The sequence below is a fragment of the Myxocyprinus asiaticus genome, chromosome 49 (genome assembly GCF_019703515.2).
Source record: "Myxocyprinus asiaticus isolate MX2 ecotype Aquarium Trade chromosome 49, UBuf_Myxa_2, whole genome shotgun sequence".
NCBI lineage: Eukaryota > Metazoa > Chordata > Actinopteri > Cypriniformes > Catostomidae > Myxocyprinus > Myxocyprinus asiaticus.
In genome coordinates, this window is record NC_059392.1 from 25,228,424 (window position 1) to 25,248,914 (window position 20,491).

At 39.1% G+C, this 20,491-nt stretch overlaps 1 protein-coding gene across 1 annotated transcript; it reads right to left on the reverse strand.

Moving 5' to 3' along the window:
* Positions 1 to 9,520: 9,520 nt before the first annotated feature.
* On the reverse strand, positions 9,521 to 15,143 carry jagn1b (jagunal homolog 1b). The gene is made up of 3 exons (XM_051693614.1): positions 15,045 to 15,143; positions 13,063 to 13,171; positions 9,521 to 10,486 (listed from the first exon to the last, which is right to left on the reverse strand). The coding sequence occupies exons 2-3, from the start codon at positions 13,149 to 13,151 to the stop codon at positions 10,024 to 10,026; spliced, it is 552 nt and encodes a 183-aa protein (XP_051549574.1). The 5' UTR covers positions 13,152 to 13,171; positions 15,045 to 15,143; the 3' UTR covers positions 9,521 to 10,023.
* Positions 15,144 to 20,491: the final 5,348 nt, after the last annotated feature.

The window sequence follows — 20,491 nt, forward strand, 5'->3', positions numbered from 1 at the left end:
TTCCTCGATGGTGGAATTAGCTTCTGAACTCCACCTGAGCAGATTATTCTCTAACTATTTTGAGGAAACGTCTAAAGACGTATCTCTTTCGTGAGCTCCAATCCTATTAATGCACTGAATTCTTAAAAAATTATAAAATAAAATAAAATAAAATTCTCACTATATTCTTTCACCAGTGTCTCTCACTTTCCTCCCTACTTGTACTTCTCTGAGCAATTTGAAACTATGTATTGCAGCACTTCTTGTGTTAGTACCTCCTTATGACGAATCGCTTTTGCTGTATTCCTCATTAGTATGTCGCTTTGGATAAAACTGTATGCTAAATTAATATATGTTAAATGTAAATGTAATGCATAAAATCGACAGCCCTAGTTTTAAATGATAAAACAGCAGATATGTTTGGACACCCTCTGTTTGTCAAACCTAACTTTAATCCAAATTACCTATCAGAAAATGTGATTAACTGCACCTTTGTAAACTTGTGAACATTGTGGCCAGATTTTATTTTTTTTAATAACTGCAAAAGTGATTCAGAAAAGTAATAAATAATTTTTTTTTTGAGTAAACATCTAGCATCATGTGTTTGCAAATGAAACTTGTTTTGATATTTTTTTCTAATGTAATAAAATTGATACATTTTGAGAACTTTAAATGTCCAAATATTTTTGGGGCCACTGTATGTGTGTTTAATACTATTTATGTTACATGTAAAAACTGGAGAACATTTATACCATTGGTTGTTCCTGTAGGGCATAACTGTGTTGAATATGTAATCTGGCCAATGACAGTGAGTGGAAAAGTCAAGCCATTGAGTGTTTCCTCTGCACAAAATTTACCTGAAACAATACCATTTGGGAAACAAAATTCAAGCACATATTAATGTATAAGCAAAGACCTGTGTACAAAAAACGTGCCAAAGTACATGTTTCTACTCAGCGAATTATGAAAATAATCGCTGGTTTGTTGTCTTGAAATAGTCTTACTTATATTGCAGGTCTCCCCAGTCCATTCATCAGGGCAGAGGCAGACACCAGTGTCCAAGAAAACCCCTCTAAGGCACTGCAGCGGGGGTTGAGGAGTGGTTAAAAGCAGCGTAATATTGGGGATGATGGGTTGCAGTGACACGATGGTCGAAGTGGGTTTTGTTGGCAGATTGGAGGTTGTAGTAAGTAATGTGATGGCAATGGTGGCTGTATCAGATGATGTGGAGATTTGATAGGGGTTGCCAGTCGTAATAGATGCAATATCATTTATGTAACTCGGTGACAGAGTATCCCATATGTTCGCAACAGGTGCTGGGGTGTTTGGTGCACCTTGTACTCTCCCATTTTGGAGTGACATCTGATTTATAAATGCTATTTAAAGGGAAGGAAAAAAAAATATTTAGATCAGTGCTGTAATTTGTTGGTGTTTTAAAATAATGTGATTTCAATGACATTTTCAACTTTCATGACCTCACATTAATATGAGAGACTAACATAAAATATTGATTTAAAAAAAAAAAGGGTTTGAGATGTGTGTTTTTAAAAGTTTATGTTCTTTTAACATGATACAGAGTCTTTAAAATGTGCCGCTCCTGCGTGAGATGCTGAAGAAATGGCAATGTGTGGCATAACAGTCAAAGGCATTGTTTAGTAGTGCATGTTTACAGAGAAAAACAGTCAAAAACAGTGTGGATGAATGCTTTCAATGTGAACAGCCCCATTAACAATTTGTCAATTGCCCAAATATATATTTTCTAAAACCCTTTATAGCCTGTGTATGAAAACTCTTTCCCATTGACAGCTTTGAAGTAAAGAGTCATCTGCTCTGCCATACATTGTTACATTTACATTGTCAATGTATATGGCAAATAATAAAGTATATTTTTATGGTCATTTGCAAGTGAAAGTATCACTCAAATGCACAGAATTCTTTAAATGACCATGACACATGCAAACCTGTAAAATTCAAATTTAGTTGCTTACCAATAAAATTAAGCGGTGAAATACAGCACATATAGGCTACTCTTGGTACATTCAAGACATGGCTGAGTAAATCACATCAAACTTTAAGGTGTAAAATAAAAAAATAATCACTTTAGTAAGTAAATAAATAAATAAAACACAGTTTACAGTGACACAAAATGTAAAGGTTAAAACTTCTAAGTCTTAACCATTGCATATTGCAAGCAATAAGAGACAACAAAATAAACGTACAGAAAAAAAAATGTGAAAGAAGTGTATCTTAAAAATTATTTACAAATTACACAAAGATGAGAAAGTTCCCCCGCCCCCAGTGTCGATTACACGACAACGATGTACTAAAAACGGAAACGTTTTTCCTTTGCGTTTTTGAAAAGTTTCGCGTACAGACGACAACGTTGTCAAAACGATCCCCGTTCACACGGATCCACAAAAACGACTAGAAACGCTGTATTATGCATGCCAGGCCAGTAGTTGTCTGTCACTTTGTAAAGAAACACTACACGCCTGCGCACATAAGCATTCTTCCACAGAGCGGGGAATACAAACAATGAAGATGGCGAAAGCATCGAGCAATTTTATCTGGACAAAATCTTGAGCAGCACAAACAGTGCTGTAGTCCGCCATTGTAGTTTTGAATGTCTCGCGCATTGTTTTGATTACTCGCGCGCATGCATATAGACTGAACACGTAATAAGCGTTCGCATGATGTCATCGTTTTCACGGAGACGATAACGGCATCGTTTTCAAAAACTTGCACTTTGAAACCCGTTTTCAAAAGTTTGCGTTTTCAGGCTCCAAAACACCGTTATCGTGTAATCGAACAGCCGAAACGCATAAAAAGTTTTCCGTTTTTAGTTGAAAACGTTGTTGTATAAACGGCCCGAGATTGCAACACATGGAGTTTTATAAACAAGGTTCGGGAGGAGCAAGGTCATTTAATCCGACCAATCACACCGCTAGAGTAAGCATATATAAACAGCCGCTTACCTCTACATGGTGACGATGACTCGGATCATCGTACGCAACTTCGCTGCAAAGCATTCGCCTTTACCAGATCAGCTCTTCCATCCAAACAATCTCGTAATTCAACAGAAGCTGCCACAGCAGCTCATTTGTTTTTTGCAGTATTGACCGCTACCACATGAAGTGTTATATTTTTACTCTGTCTTTCTTTCTATGCTCCATTCGCCAAAGCAGTTTATAGCGTGATGTTGCTTCCACAAACTGGCTGCTTCGGCTCTGTATACATGTCAAACAGCTCTACATGACTGCTAATATGTTCTCTTATCTAAACTTTCCACCTGGAGCGGTCCATCATGTAAGCCTGCCTCCGTGAACATGCGCTGCTCTGGCTTCATGCCACTCGAGATCTATTACAGCTTCATTTGAACGCAAGGGAAACAAAGATTAACTATTTAATTCAATCATTATTCCAATGCTCCCCAGTGTTCAATCTGGTTCTCCCGCACAGGTGATTCCTGTCAGCCTCATAACCTCGCCACGCAGCTCGTTTAGGGCATGATTCTGTTCGTCATCTCTAACATGAATATCACGATTGTTCTCCCTTCAAAGTGCCCTTCGGAGCGCGATTGATCCCATTCGGAACACAGGGGCAATCGTGCAACAGCAAACTCCTTCCAATCGACCGATAACACGAAGCAAGCGCTGCTACAAACTTCCACTCTTCTCTACACTATAACATGACTTTCCCTCCTCCCGTCAGGACAAATGCTTCACGCAGGTAAAATCAATGTATCTTTTTATTTTACAGACAGTCTTCTCTACTTTTGCCCGAATCATTAGATTACAAACTTTTTTACAAGCTCAAGGATTCATCCCGTTCATCCTATCATCGTATGCCATGCGGGCCCATGCCTGCGGATCCAGCTGCTTGCAGCTCTGAGTAAAATTCAGCATTAACATTCTCACACGAATCGTGTGCTCTCTCCTTGAACACTGTGCGGTCCCGTGCCTGAGGATTCAGCCTGTTCATATCAGAAATGCCCATGCAAGCACGTATCCTGACATTGCCTCACATATGTTCCAGACACCTTAATTTTTCCACGCAATCTATTCTCTCTGCCAACATCCATCCCTCTACCCCTTCCTATCCATGGGCCACTAGAGCGGATTCCCACATGAGGCTGCCTCCGCTGGAGAACCCCGCTCCAGACCCATTCCCCTCTTCACTTTATCCACTTTTTAATCTCACCTACTCCGGAACTGTTCCCTGCGCGAGGTTGCCTCCGCAAGCGAACTTCGTCCCAAATCCCTCCTCAGCTAACCATAATTAAAGCAGAACACATTCCAGGCTCAAAAAGCCATATTGCTGACTCTTTCTCATTTTTTCTTTCAGAGATCCAGAGCCTTGGCCCAAGAAGCGAAACCTGACACCAACCCCAGTTCCTCCCTGTTCAGAACCGAAATTCCTAGAAATCACCCTCTCAGACTCCTTCTCCGCGCACCCCAGGACTCCATTCTTCAAGCCATTTCCCCCCCCAACCCTACAAAAATATCAACACTTACCTCTACATGGCGTCGAGTCTACCGGCATCCCTCCACCTCCCCTTTCTCCTATCTATGTATTAATAACAAATCTAAATCCAGGGGGGTATTTGTGCTCAGGTCAAGCTTCAAGCCCTTTGCCCAGGACAGTGAGCCACAAACTTTTACACTATCCTCTAAGCAGGATTACATTAACTTGTGAACTACTGAAACCAGCTTGAAGAAAAATCGAAATGTAAAAAGTCTACATACATTTTTCTCTTTAACTATTTTACTGAAAATTTACTTCCTCTGTATGGATCTATAATTTTACAATAATTTCCTTACCAGCAACAAATATGAACAGCACCATAGAGTGATTCTTCATCTTGCAGTTAATTGTCCAGATCTGGATGTGGAGCAAAGCCATTCCTGGTGATGACCTCTGAAGGACGATCTCAAATGTCGAGTTTGACATGATATATTTGCAATTCTAAGAGCAAAGATATGGACACCATAATGGGCAATGTTTTGCAAAAACCAAACATGACAGGAAACACTTTGGGTTTGGCATGTTAATCATTTCAGTACATTCCTGTATTTTGGTTTCAGTATACAGGAATTATAAAATAATATACATTTAATTCACAATGAGAAACGTTAAAAGGTTTTTTGCTAATTTATAAACTTTTAAACAGAAAAAGGGGAATAGTATTTTTGGAAAATATATTAACAATGATGTTCACTCGCAAGAGATGAAGACTCTAGTCATTTCCAGGGTTGGGAGGGTTACTTTTAAATGTATTCCACTACAGATTACAGAATGCATGCTATAAAATGTCAAAATACTTTGAATTACTTCTTCAGCACTGGTAGATTTTTTCATATATTTTGACTTTAAGAATCTGTCAGTACAGTAAGACAAAATCTACATGTAAAAAAGCCGAAGTATCTTATGCAGCGTTGCTTCTAAAACAAGATCAATCAAATTGATCTTGTTTTAAAGATTTTTAGATATTTTTACAGGAAAACAATACAAAAATAATCATTAAGAATAAGATTTTTGCCCTAATATCAAAGATCTTACTAGAAAAATAGAAATTATGATCCAAAGTGAATTTTCTTGATAAAAATATGATCGTGTCTGGTAACACGTGCATGTAAAATGGCTAGAAATAGCATTTTAACTTAGCGTAAAGCTGCCAATTTACACAAGGTTTATTTCTATTTCTTGTGCTCCAAACTTACTTCAAACTTACTTCTCTGTCTGCTCGTATGAATGTAACACATCATAAGAAAGTGTTTCACCGCTGTTCAAATGCACTTTGGATCGCATCATTTATATGTATAAATGTTTTCCATCTGAAAGGACTAAATATTAAATGAAACAAATGACAATAAAATGCAAAGTAATCTCTTCAGTAATCTAAATACTTTTGAATGTAACTGTATTCTAATTACCAATGATTTAAATTGTAACTGTTGTTGAATACAGTTACTTATATTTTGTATTTTAAATATGTAATACCGTTACATGTATTCTGCTACTCCCCAGCACTGTATATATATATATATATATATATACATATATATATATATATATATAAATATATATAAAGGTTCCAACAGGTGGTTTTAACTTTGAAACTCAAAATAAGGGCTTTGCTGCAATCATTTAAAATATAATGGAAACTGTTGCATGACAGGAACAGCGTTTCGGTGCTGACTGCCATTGTGGCTAAACAAAGTGATTTCATGTCCAAACAAATAGTGTTGTGTTGAAGATTGGAGCAGGTCAAACATTTAAGATAAATTACTTTATTCTCAACTTCATTTTCTTATTCAAATTTACCTTTGAATCAGATGCAAATTACTGTCAGAGCATTTACACATTCTAGATGTCACTGAAGAATAAGCAAACAAGCAGTTTGCCTCTACTGAGCATTAATAAATTAATATAAGGCAAAAAGAAATTAACAATAATAAAAAATGAGAAATTATCAATTTAAAATATCAATATTTTCCAATGATAAACCAGTATTTATCATAAAACGACCAATATGATTTCAAAGCAGAAAACCAATATCAGAATGAAAAGGTTTATGTATATATACAGTGTATATATCCTGAAGCTGTATAGTGCTGCAGACAATCTAAATATCTCACCTTGAATCCACAGAGCTTATTAGCCTAAAAACATTTTTCTTATGGAACAAAGCCCTTTATCATGCTGTTTTTGTGGGAGGGAAAATGTTCTAATTGGTAATTCACATGACATGTCAAGAGATGGCACCATCTAAAACTATTTTAAAATGCACTTATATGTAAACAATTAATATGGTTCTGCATGTTAATTATGTATTTTAATTCTAATCTATATTATGACACAAAAGCTAAACACCATGAAGAGGTGGGTGCGAAGAAACAGACATGTAAAACAGGGAGCCAACCTCTGATACGTTGTGCAAACATTGATATTCATTAATCAAATTGTTTGAATGTGGCATTATTAGTAACAGCACATTTCAGATGACAAACGTGTTGCCCAAGAACATACAGAAAAAAAGCTGAACAAGGCAAGTGCAAAGGTTAAACACGTTAATCTTTGTAAGCTAATAAAGCTTTAGAACCTGTTCTTCAAGCGTCATGTGAGAGTGATGGTGGACGCACTTACCTAGAAACCTTTTCAGATATAACTCTTACACTGGCAACCAAATGTTTTAAACCTCACCTACATCTGTATCATACATTCCTGAAAGAGGTTGGAGAGTCTTTTGATTTTTTTCCAAGGGTTTTTTTTTTTTTTTTCAATCTTTTTGCTACCATACAATATTCTGACAGTAAAAAAAATTTGCTATTTCCCATAGAAGCATTTTATTGTCATTTGTTCCTTATTCAGATTTAATAATTTACTCAAATCAGTTGTGTAAATGCCTGATGGACTGAGTCATTTCTGTCACTGGCCTCAGTTTGATTCTGATCTGTAAGCACAGTTAATGCTGAGAAAATACATGAAATTCAAATGCATGCATCATTTGTATGAGACGCTGCAGATCACTCTCCTCCCCTTTAAGCATCAGACTGGGAAGCTTGGATAAATAGAGTAACATTTAAAACACTAAATCACGTGTTTGCTAAAGTGACAGACTTTAGGTTGTCAGTCAGCAAAGCATTGAAATGTACTTTATTAAAAGATTACATTGTTGAAAATCATGACAGAAGACAACCCAATACTCTACCCCACATCAACTCTTACTACCCAGCCACCCTTAGTTAACTATCTGCTTGCCATTTCTACTAAGGTAAAATGCAGGTTGTCTGATTTACTTAATATTATTTGTGATCTACACAACAAAATTGAGTTTCTCTTCTAAACTTTTTTCTTTGCTTTTGATTAATGTAATACTCTATAAAGTGCACTCTAATAGATAACATTATGTAGGGTGAATGTGAACCAATCAAGTATGTTCAATAGCATGGGCATGGGGATTTTTAGTTCCCAGCATGCATTGCATTTATGTGGAGAGAATTTATTTAAATTGTTATTTTATACATTTTTGAGCAAGATGAGAAAAGAGGTGACTTGATAGTGTTTGATGTTGTTATTTTGGGATTCAGAACAAATTCTGTTATGCTGGGTTACCACTGTGAACAGTGCCAGTACGAAAATCAAGAGTTCATGTCAAATTTGCTGCAAATTCGCCATTGATAATTTTCACTTGCAAATGAGCTGTGCGGCGAACTTGCTGCAAATTGTCCATTGTTGCCATATGGTTATGCCGTGGGGTCACCACAACTGGTAAATTGCTACAAACTTCTGGCAAACATTTGCAGTGAATCAAAAGCTCATTAGCATGTGAAAATAATGCTCGGCAAGTTTACGGCTAGTTCAGATTTTTTTGTAAGGGTGGAGCTTTCAGTTAGGTTGAGGACGAGTACACAAACACCATGCTGTATGTTGTTTTACTCAAGGAGGAATTACTAGTTAGCATTGACCATATTAATATATGCTATATGCTACTGCTAGATAAAAGCTTACTAGCATATCATTACAACATACACTGATGAGCCAAAACATTATGACCACCTGATTAATATGCTGTTGGTCCTCCGCGTGCTGCCAAAACAGCGCTGACCCGCTGAGGCATGGACTCTACAAGACCCCTGTGGTATCTTGCACCAAGAACAATGTGTGCAGTGTGGCAGGGCGCATTATCCCGCTGAAAGAGGCCACTGCCATCAGGGAATACCATTGCTATGAAGGGGTGTACCTGGTGTGCAATGATGTTAGGTAGGTGGCACATGTCAAATTGATGTCCACATGAATGGCCAGACCCAGGGTTTCCAAGCAGAACATTGCCCAGAGCATCTCACTCCCTCCACCGGCTTGTCGTGTTCCCACAGTGCATCCTGGTGCCATCACTTCCCCAGGTAAATGGCGCACACATACATGGCCAACTACATGATTGTGGCGTGGAGGAGGGCGGGGCCGGAACGATGCGCGCCTGGACCCCAATCAGCCCGATGAGGCGAGCGAGGGATAAAGGCATCCGGAGACGGCAGTTCGAGAGAGAGGATTGACCTGTATGTGTTTATTTTTGTCTTTTTGTTTAAACCATTAAATATTATTTATATTGTTAAGCCGGTTCTTGCCGCCTCCTTTCCCTTTTACCTTGTTACACTGGTGCCAAAACCCAGGAAGGAGGAGGGATGCGCCGTAGAAGAGTCCTCGCCACTACCGTGCACCAAAATCGGAGCCGGGGGACTGAGGAGCCCGGCTGCCTGAGGGCAGAGGAACGGCCACTGACTGCGAGGGAGGAGGGGCTCCTGGCCGACCACCTGGAGCGGTCAGGGCCGCTGCCAGGGGCGGAGGAGACTCCTCCTTCAAAGCTAACTGACATTTAAAGACACAAATCTTTGAATAATTTTGAACAACTTTGAAAAAGTAATCAAGGTACAAAAAACAAACAAAAAAAAACCTTATACATTGTAACAACTTCAAACAAATGAACTGTCAATTAAAAAATTCAGCACATTAAAATGAAATGCCAAAGAAATCATCACTCACATTTTCTTTTATTTCTGTGTTTAAAAACAAGATTTTATTTTTCAACATAATGATAATTGGAATAGAGCAGAATATTTTTAGACATTACTATTTTTAAATTGATTACATTGCTGAGGGTCTTTACACACCCCCTGGATACCTCATCATTGAGGATATATTTCTCAGGGATGTCTAGATCCCAATGACTCCCTTGTGGATAAGACTTGAAGTATCTGGAAGAAATGCAATGTAGCCTACGTGGTGGAAACAGAGAGAGATTACAATGCCAATAGGTCAAACCTAAGCCTGAAGGCAGAAGCGCTGAGGTCTTGATCTGGGCCTGGAGCCAGTAGATGAGGAGATTTAAAGCTGAACATCTTTACCGAATCTGATATCCCCTCAGGCTCCGATGAGTTATTCAGGTAATCATAAAAACGTATGCGATCAAAGAGCCCTCAAGAAGACGATATAAAGACAAACAAATGGTGGACGAGAGACATGTCACTATTACTCTCCACCAGTCTCTTATTTTTTCTTTTTTTCTTGTGTGTTGGTGAACCAAGCATCTAACAGCTTTTTGCTATAGTAGATCTGCCAGCCATGTACTTGAACTGCAATAACCATCACTAAATACATTATAGACACCGCAGAGAAACCAAAGATAAACCTATAAGCTTTGCCATGGCGATAAAGCTGCTGAGCAACAGGAAACATTTCCATTCCTCCATACAGAAGGGGAGCGACACAGAAAAGCCCAGCGCTGATCATCGAGATGACCAGGTAGCTGATGTTGTTTTTGGGAAGAGCCATGAAGCTGAAGACTGTAGGTATGATGCTCAGGAGATAAGTATATTCCCATTGGTATGGAGCGGCCACCACCTTATGGGATACCAGGTTCAGCTGGTTGACCGCTACCTGTGCTGCTACCAGCAGCCAGACCACTGCATGAGCGATGTTCAGCTTCTTGATCTCTGACTTTAAGGCCACACTGGGGGGATAGAGAAGGGTCAGTTTAATAAAGCACTACAGCCTCCACCCACCTTTTCAGCTATCTGGGTTCCGGAAGTACTTTTCCCATTAAATGTTTCCATAGGGCTTTCATAAAATCCTTCATAAAATAGTACTATGCCATGAACCAAATCAGCCAGCTCTGAGGTGAATCACATTACAAACTTTGATATGAAGCAGAAAAGTATTTGAAAATCAAACAAAAAGAAAAAGGTTCAAGACTGTGTGCTTACTGTCTTTCACAAGGGTATGAACTACACTCCCATGAAGCATTGCGAATGACGTAATCAAAGTAAAAATAATGGAAACATAAAACTATACATTTTAGGTTGTTCATTTTAAGTAATAAAACATTATATTTTAAGTTTACTGAAAGAATATTCCAATATATACAAATATGTTAGCCCAACTCGATTGCATCATTCACAGTGCATCACGGAAAGTGGGCGGTCGCTGCTGGACTTTGGCGGGCTTTGTTAGACGCGGTTCTCTGATTGGTGGATCTGTCTCTGCTGGACCATGGGTAGTGTAGTTGTTCACTAGGAATACCACTATCCACGGTTTTCCTGAGCAACCACTGGGCGGCACCATGATGATTCGAATTGTCTGTTTTACGGTTTCTGGTCTCGAGACGCAATGTAAAACTAACCGAAACTAGTGATCCAGATGGAGAACAACAACCATTTAAAATGTTAGTTGGAGTAAAAATGAATTTCAGGCTGAAATTGTGCAGTTGTTGGCAGTCATAACTCAAAGTAGTTAATGATATCAGCATAACTAACCTCGGACCATCGCTTCATGACATCTACACACTGTCACTGTCAATAAAATAACTGAAGTATCTGTGCAACTCTGTGAAGTATCGGCACTATAGAGCTACATGTTTTTTGATCATTTTTACAAATGTGATGTTTTAAACATCACATTACCCCCCAAAAATATCTGCTGAAGCAGGTGAAAACACAGAAGACCAGAAAGTGAAAACAGGCAAATCGCTGAACAATTCCACGTTCAGGAAAAAGGTAGATTACCCACGATTTTTAAACCATGAAGTTGAAATAACACAGACTGATGGATTCAAAAAAAAGGTATATACCATTGAGTAACAACCTCCGAGTTCACGGTAGGTATGTCTTTAAGGTTTATAAGTTATTGTTGAAAATCAATTAGTCTATGGAAAAATGAAATGGATTATTACTTCCAGAACTAGACTGTTGCGCTCTAAATCAGAGGGATTTTGCAACTTCAGGCTTAAAGGTGCTGCAAGTGATTTTTTTTTCATGGAAAGGTATGCAAAAATGTTCCAACTTCCTGAAAGATATTAATGAAATAACTGCCCTGAGATATCTCACCGGTCTCTGTGACAACTCTAGACTCTGTAAACAGCAAATAAAAAAAATGTGCTTTCTACCTGTCAATCATTTTGCGCGTTCTCAATTATTGAGGAATAATGCATTTTTATGACATGTTATTCATAACAGTTGTCAGTTGAGGGCGCTATTTTACTACTGTTGTTTTTAACAACCGTTTCTGCTCTCAATAAAGCTAATTTTGGTTTCTTCGGAGTTCTGGGTTTTGGAAAGAGGGGGTGTGGCTAATCCAACGGCTCAGAGTGCTTCTCATTTCTAAAATTGTGCATCCTCATTTCCTTTCCTTGCTTCCTAGCTCCACCCTCTTAAGAAATGAGAAAAGGATCCAAGGAAAGGAAACGAGGACGGAGGAATCAAAGCAAGATGTATTTGTAAAATGAAATCTCCTGCTCACTCACGCCTCACTTCAGAGCTCGTTTTTGCGACAGCTGCAGTACCCTGGTGCACTTGCCGTTATGTTATTGAAAATGTATTTAATAATATATTCATAGTAAAATCAAATAATTCAAGATGCACTGTTGAAGTATGTGTCCATTATGGTTAATTTAAACTGCAAAGGTGATACATAAATTAAAACAACTGTGTCAGATGTGAAGGGGAGGAGAAATAATACATGCATCATGTGCTGCGACCAAAAGTCTTCCGCATAGGATGCTCCTGCGTTTCCTCGCACAAGCATCCTCGGTAAGCTTCCTCCATCCTCGATCCTTTCCTCCACGCAGTGCTTTTAGAGAATTGATTTGTCCTTCATGATGGTAGACTTTGAATGGTTTCCGGGTCACGGGCTCGAGGACAGAGGAGCGTGGAAATGAGGATGCACAGTTTAGGAAATGTAAAGCACCCCCAGTCTCGTGGAAGTAGAACGGCTGAAATTGCTTACAGCACCTTTAATCTTATAAAGGATTAGAATTTTTTTAAAGGGTTATAGTCATCATATGTATAAATAGATTAAATAAAATATTAAACTGGAGTGAGCATAGGGGTGAATATCAAATAATTCCACTACTGGTTTGAGCGAATGTTGCTATTTTTCCAAGTAAGTGCAAGCTTAAAATACTAATATTAATCATCTTATTTATGTTAACACAAAACAAACCAATTTACTGAAAACTCCAACCTAATATATTACTATGAATCATGTTATTTATATAGACACAAAGTGAACCAATTCAGAACACACATGTACCTCATCTGATAGTGTGGTGCCACACGCTCGCGATGCTGAAAGTCATTGCCGTCAGTTCCTGTGGCGCGCGGTCCTGATCGTGATGCCATGACAACCCACCTTCGACAACCTGAGGTCAAATTAACACGTAAAATTAAGCTGTATTTTTTGTGTGAAAAGTAAAACGTAGCAAACTACACACATTTTAAAGTTAACAAGGTGTATTTTAACTACACTGATGAACCAAGTAGCCTGCTATGTTACTAACAACGGTATAAAATTGTGTTTAATAGTGCGGCCCAGACACTTGCGGAACGACATTTTTTTTTTTTTTGGGGGGGGGGGGGGATTTTTCCCCTTTTTCTCCCAATTTGGAATGCCCAATTCCCAATGCGCTCTAAGTCCTCGTGGTCGCATAGTGATTCGCCTCAGTCCGGGTGGCGGAGGACGAATCCCAGTTGCCTCCGCGTCTGAGACAGTCAACCCGCGCATCTTATCACGTGACTTGAGCGTGTTTCCACGGAGACATAGCACGTGTGGAGGCTTCACGGCATCCACCGCGGCAACCACGCTCAACTCACCACACGCCCCACCGAGAACGAACCACATTATAGCGACCACGAGGAGTTTACCCCATGTGACTCTACACTCCCTAGCAACCGGGCCAATTTGGTTGCTTTGGAGACCTGGCTGGAGTCACTCAGCACGCCCTGGGATTTGAACTAGTTCACTAGTTCGAATCAAGTTGCGTGGGTTGACGGTCTCAGATGCGGAGGTAACTGGGATTCGACCTCCGCCACCCGGACTGAGGCAAAACACTACGCGACCACGAGGACTTAAAAGCACATTGGGAATTGGGCATTCCAAACTGGGAGAAAAAGGGGAAAAGTAAAAATAAATAAATAAATAAATAATGCTTATCATGCAAGCAGCTCTTTAATTAATATTGTATGTGTATATATCTATATAAGGATACAGTAACTCCAGCTGGTAGGAGTTTCACTGAAGCACCGCGTTGATCTACGACGAGCGTCTGAAGCAAAGAACCCCTTCACCGAGAGCGTCTTCGACGGAACACACAAGGGAGCTGAAGGCCTCTCGGTGAAGGCGCAGATCACAGGAGACGAGTAGAAGTTCCGTCCGCTGTAAGTGTACATTAACAGCGAAGCAGAAAGGGTTCCAAGACGAAGACGAAGTTCGCAGTCTTGAAGGAAGAAAATTCTGAAGAAATGGTGACTGAGCGCCTCGCTTATATAGGCCTACTGCGGGCCAAATGGGGCGGGGCTCAGGCACCATTGCCAATCAGAAGATTGGCGACTGTATAAGGGTTTCAACAAGGTCGTGTTAAGGACACTCCCCCTCTAGTGCTTACAGCAATGTCGAGTGAACTGAATCGAAAGGGAACCCAACTCACCATGAATTTACACCGAAAAGAAACCTGATATTAAATATTTATCGCGGCACTAACCTATAACGGAGTAAACGTTATGATTTCAGGGAGGGGTTCGAAATTTCTATTTATCAGGGATATAAATCCGCGACCATTAAAACAAACGTGTGTCTATGTAAATCATACAAATGACATATGCTTCCGCAAATAATCTCCATTTTGTCTTACAAAGAGTCTCATATATTGTTTTGAACAAAGTATAAATTATGACTATGCTAAAAAGGAACTGAAAATGCTTGGTCTTTTTCAAAAAGCGAAGTACTTTAATAATATCAAAAACTGTCAAACAGCTGGGCGACATACTAATTAATCCACAAGATGATCTGATAACTGGAATTCAAATCATCAGCCTATTTTCTGTTTCTAATGCAATGAAACTCGCTCAGATCCTACAACTATTATATACTCACGGCAAGATTTACTGGCTTTTGCTGACGTTTCCTAGAGCTAGCAGAGGTCCCTTTACAATCACGACCATAATCGACTTTACAAATAAGTAGAAGCATCCTGATATATGTCCAACATACGAACAGGCACACAAAAACATTCTTACCTTAATTTAACATGCACCCACCAACAACTTTATATATCCACAGTAGAAACGTGAGCAGCAGTAGCTCTTCTTCTACTTGTGCGTTCGCTTCGTTTGGGCTTTACAACGCCCTCCCTGGTGTGGAAGAGGAACGACTTCTTAATTCTTCTCTGGGTGAATCATAAGTCATCTATCACAGCAAAACCAAAAGAAAAATGAACTGTAAATCCTGGCATATAAAAGAATTGTCAGAAAATGCGAATTTTTTTACATTCATTTATTTTAGTACCATTTGACTAAAAAAGGAAATCGTAAAAAATACACGTTTTATTTGGTGTATCATATTTGATACATTAGGCTTTAAAGGGTCAAGTCATTTTTATTTGTATTGTGCTTTACACAAACATTTCAAAGCAGCTTTACAGGAAATCATGCATTATTAAAAACAAAATAAAAAATGAAACTGTAATATCTATAATGTCTTAGTGAACATTATGTAGTTTGATTAAATATGACTGTAAAATGTCTTTAGAAATTAAGTAATTAAATAATAATTGTATTTAGAAGTGAGCAAGCTGAAGGCGACTGTGGCAACACAAAACTCCATAAGTTGTTGATTAATGGAGAAAAATAACCTTGTGAGAAACCAGGCTCACTGTGGGGGCCAGTTCCCCTCTGGTTAACATCATGAATATAATGCCAATATTACTTATTTATGTGCAGTGCAAGTCATGGTTTAAAATGATTAAACTAAGTAAGTGTTACGGTTCAGTGTTTAAACAAAGATTTTGTATGAACTGTAAGATTAATGACTGATGTCTTTGAAGTTCATCCTGGATTAACTGCAGAAGTTCACACTGATGCATCGTCCTTTGTTAGTTGGCTGATGAAGAGTTTTGTTGGCAATTAATTGATAGTCTATGTATTCCATTTCAAGAGTGTAGTCCATCAATAGACAAAGGTGATGCAGGCAGAGATCAATGATGAGGAGCACCTGCAGGTCATTTCGGTGAGGTTCGGTGGGGTCCATCCTAAGTCCAAGGTTCAGGCAGTGGCATATGAAGTATCCGATGTCTTACAGTTGGAGTTGGCATCAGTTTATCCTCTGAAGTCCAAAAACTGAAGTGATGTCTGGCTGGCACCGGCTGTAGTTTATCATCATCTCTCAGCGTCACATAGCAGTGGAGTCCAACACCAAGCAGGAATGGAGCTGGATCTGGCTGGCTCTGGTAACCTCGGGATATGAATCCTGAACATATGAAACAAATAGAATAATATTAATGTAGATGCCATTCAATTTTATTTCTGGTTCCGGCAGACCTAACTAAAGCAGCCTAATTGTGAGTTGAAGCATAAATTAGGTGTATGCCTGGCTAAACAGATGAGTCTTTAGTCTAGACTTAAACTGAGTGAGTGTGTCTGCATCTCAAACAGTGTTAGGGAGACTATTCCATAGTTTAGGAGCCAAATATGTAAATGATCTACCTCCTTTTGTGGATTTTGATATTCTAGGAACTATTAACAGGCCAGAATTTTGTGATCGTAATGAACATGATGGAATATAGCATGGTAGAAGGTCACTTAAGTACTGTGGAGCTAGACCATTCAAAGCTTTGTATATAGTTAACAGGATTTTTAAATTATTATGGAATTTAACAGGTAGCCAAAGTAACAATGATAAAATGGGGCTAATAGAATTTCTTGGTTCTAGTCAGCACTCTGGCTGCTGCATTTTGAACCAATTGAAGTTTATTTATTGATCTTGCTGGACATCCTCCCAGTAATGCATTACAATAATCTATTCTTGAGGTCATGAATGCATTAATTAATGTTTTGGCATCAGCAACAGACAGCATGTGCTGTAATTTAGAATATTTTTCAAGTGGAAGAATGCTGTTCTACAAACACTGGAAATTAGATTTTCAAAGGACAGATTGGTAGCTAGCTTTATATGATGTTTATCTTCAATTTTTTTGTTTTTCAAATTTGACCTTAATAAAAAAATTTCTAAATGATTTAGTGAGAGTTTTGTGTTTGGTAGGTCATGGAACAGACACAGTCTCTATGTGATATCTAGGTGATACAGTCTCTATGTACTGTAGTTTATGTGACCTGTGTGACATCTCAAGGCAGTTAGCAGACATTCGGATTAGCCAGTTTTCTGCTTCCTGACCTGGGCCCCAGTTAGTCAAATACTATCATTATTAAGACTATGAGCCAAATTACTAGAGAGGAGAGCGGCACCTTCCGTGGAGGGATGGAGTCCGTCTCTGTTTAACAGGTCAGGTCTACCCCAAAAACTCTTCCAATTGTCTATGAATCCTATGCTATTCACCACTCAGACATCCAGCTGTTCAGTGACACTAATCTACTATAAACCTCCTCACCACCATAAGTAGGGAGGGGGCCCGAGCATATGAAACACTGGTCATGAAACACTACAACACATTTTTGGAGATGTTAACAGGTATATATGTATTGCACACAAGGGCAGAGAATGTCAACATTCTTTTTTTTTTTTTTTTTTTTCAAGAGGAAAAGGGTTAATTTAGGGATTTATCTGGCTATTTTCATCTTCTGGTCAAGGAGGTCGTGACATATGTGGTTTAGGCTTTCCATTGAATTTCAGCAAATCTACGTCACGGGTGTTCTCGATATTATTCATGAGAAGATGTGGCTTTTACCCTTTGACAAGCGAGTCGTTGCCATGCACTTGACCAGCGCTTCAAACTCTCAAGCGCCATCAGTCTGCTGACAGAGGGACAGGACAGGCTTTCATTCAAACACCTTTTAAATTGGGACTCATTAGAGATGCAGTTTACATTAATTGTCCCAGACACAAACGGTATCCATCCATCCATGATCCATGCATTCATCCATCCTTAATGTAAGTGTGTTAACCGATCTAAGCACTTATATTTGTAAACCATCGTCTTGGAATAAGTTTCAAAAGTTATTAAAGTGTAAAAAATGAGTACATGGCTTGGCATTTATGTAAGGAATAATTGACTGTCGTATAAGCATAAAAATTGACTCCGGACCGTAGAATTATTGAAAAATAATGCACACCCGAGGTGGTAATGCAGTCACGACACACAGTGGAGTGACCGTTGCACCTCGGGTGTGCATTATTTTTCAATCATTCAACAGGCCGGATTCAATTATTCCCCTTATACCATGGTTACCACACCTTAAGACATCATTCAGGGTTTTATCTCAAGATATTTTCTGGGTTTCGTCCCTAAAACGCTCTTGTGAGTGGAACTACTTTCTTCCACCACGGATTCAGCATCTTGCTCTGATACAGCTCAAGTCTTCGTTGCAAGTTTGAAAATGTCACTTTAGAACTAGCAACAGAGGACAGCGAGGCTTGCACTGCTTTACTGGAGCACTTACTGGAGTAATAAGTTAATGCGTTTGTGCATGTTTGTTTTGTGATTGTGCACATCACTGAAGAACTCACATGGTCTGTCCACACTGAGGCCATGGTGAAGAAGGCTCATCAGCGCCTCTTCTTCCTGAGACGGCTGAGGAAGTTTGGAATGAAACGCCACATCCTCACACGGTTCTACACCTGCACTGCAGAGAGCATCCTGACTGGCTGCATCTCCGCCTGGTACGGCAATAGCACCGCCCACAACCGCAAAGCACTGCAAAGGGTGGTGCGAACTGCCAGACACATCATCGGAGGTGGGCTTCCCTCCCTCCAGGACATGTACACCAGACGGTGTGTGAAAAAAGCTCGGAGGATCATCAGAGACTCCAGCCACCCGAGCCATGGGCTGTTTCACTGCTACCATCAGGCAGGCGGTATCGCAGCATCAGGACCCGCACCAGCCGACTTCATGACAGCTTCTTCCCCCAAGCGATCAGACTTTTGAACTCTTGATCTCCCACGATCAAAATACATCAGCACTGCACTTTATTAATCTTATTATCTCACACCGGACTGTCATAATTATATCTCTCTTAACAACACACCGGCAACTGACTATCAACCGACAGCCTGAATGTCAATACAGTACAATACAACCTACTGTACATTCTATATATACTATATATACTATTTTTTTTATTGTATAATGTGTATTCTATATTGTGTGTATAGTATATTGTACATTGTATGTTATTATTTGTATATTGTGTTGTGTAATTATGTGTATATTAGACTTTAAATTGTGTTATGTTAATCTGATGTTATTGTAATTGGTATATGTCTCATCACTGTCACGACTGCTATATTGATCGGAACTGCACTGTTTGATTTTGATTTTGATGTGTGTGTGTGTGAGATTGTTTTTGAGTGATCAAAAGAGAGAAGCTCAGAAACTGAGAGAGATCGCATGACATGACGGCTCTGTTTTTCGTTCGTGAGTAAGTGTGTGTGTAATGTGTATAATGTATGTGTGTCCACGTGTGTGGGAGTGTGTAAAGAGAGGCGGAGGGGGAGCGCAAGGGTGTTTCCCACAGATATATCAGATAATATAGAAGTTTTATTTGATCAAGTGTATCTAGCTCTGATAAAGCTCAAGACTTCGTTGCTAGTTCGAAAACGTCATTTTAGAACTAGCAACGGAGGATGCGCTGTGTGGATGCGTGTGTGTGCATGCGTGTGTGTGCATGCGCGTGTGTATGTATGTTTGTGAGCATGTGTAAGTTCAGTGGAGACGAGGAGCGCGAGGGCACTTTTCAACCGAAATTGAAATACATGTAGGATATTATAGACATTGTTTGATGTTCTTAACCCATTTACTTTAACCAGTGTCTTTGTTTATATGGTTATTTTGCTGTGGTAGCATGTACGGTGTGTGTTTGTGGGTGAGACGACAGTGAAAGAGAGAGAGAAAGAGAGGGAGCACTTTTCAATCGAAACTGAAATACATTTAGGATATTGTAGACATTGTCATTCTTATCTGATGTACTAAACCAATGTCTTTGTTTTAATTAGTTATTTTGTTGTGGTAGACTGTAGGGCTATTTGAAATAATTGAAACAGTGATATGGAACCGTTAATCGGTCAAGACCTGGAACTACTTCATAGCTGTGCGTTTACTTGAAAAATAATTGCACATCTTGAACACGTCTGTGAACCAATCAGAATCAAGCATTCAAGAGACCCGTGGTATAATTGTGTATTAAATTACAGATATAAATTACCAGTGTGAGTAATGTATGTGAGCTAAAGAACGGTGTATAATTTATTTGTGCATTCTGTTATGAGCAACTGTGAGAATCTTTAATGCTGTTAACTGTATATTAAAATAAACTGGACTGGATCATACAGTTGTTGGGTTCACTCCCCCTTCTCCCCTCACTCCACTGCTGATCACGCCCACTTTGATTGCATCATTTAAATGTTTCATGCATTGAGAGATCAAATTTTCCTTGATCTTTTGACATAAGAGGTCATAGTATTATTATGTTAAATTATGTTAGAATATATTTATAGATTTCAGCTTTCAATACGA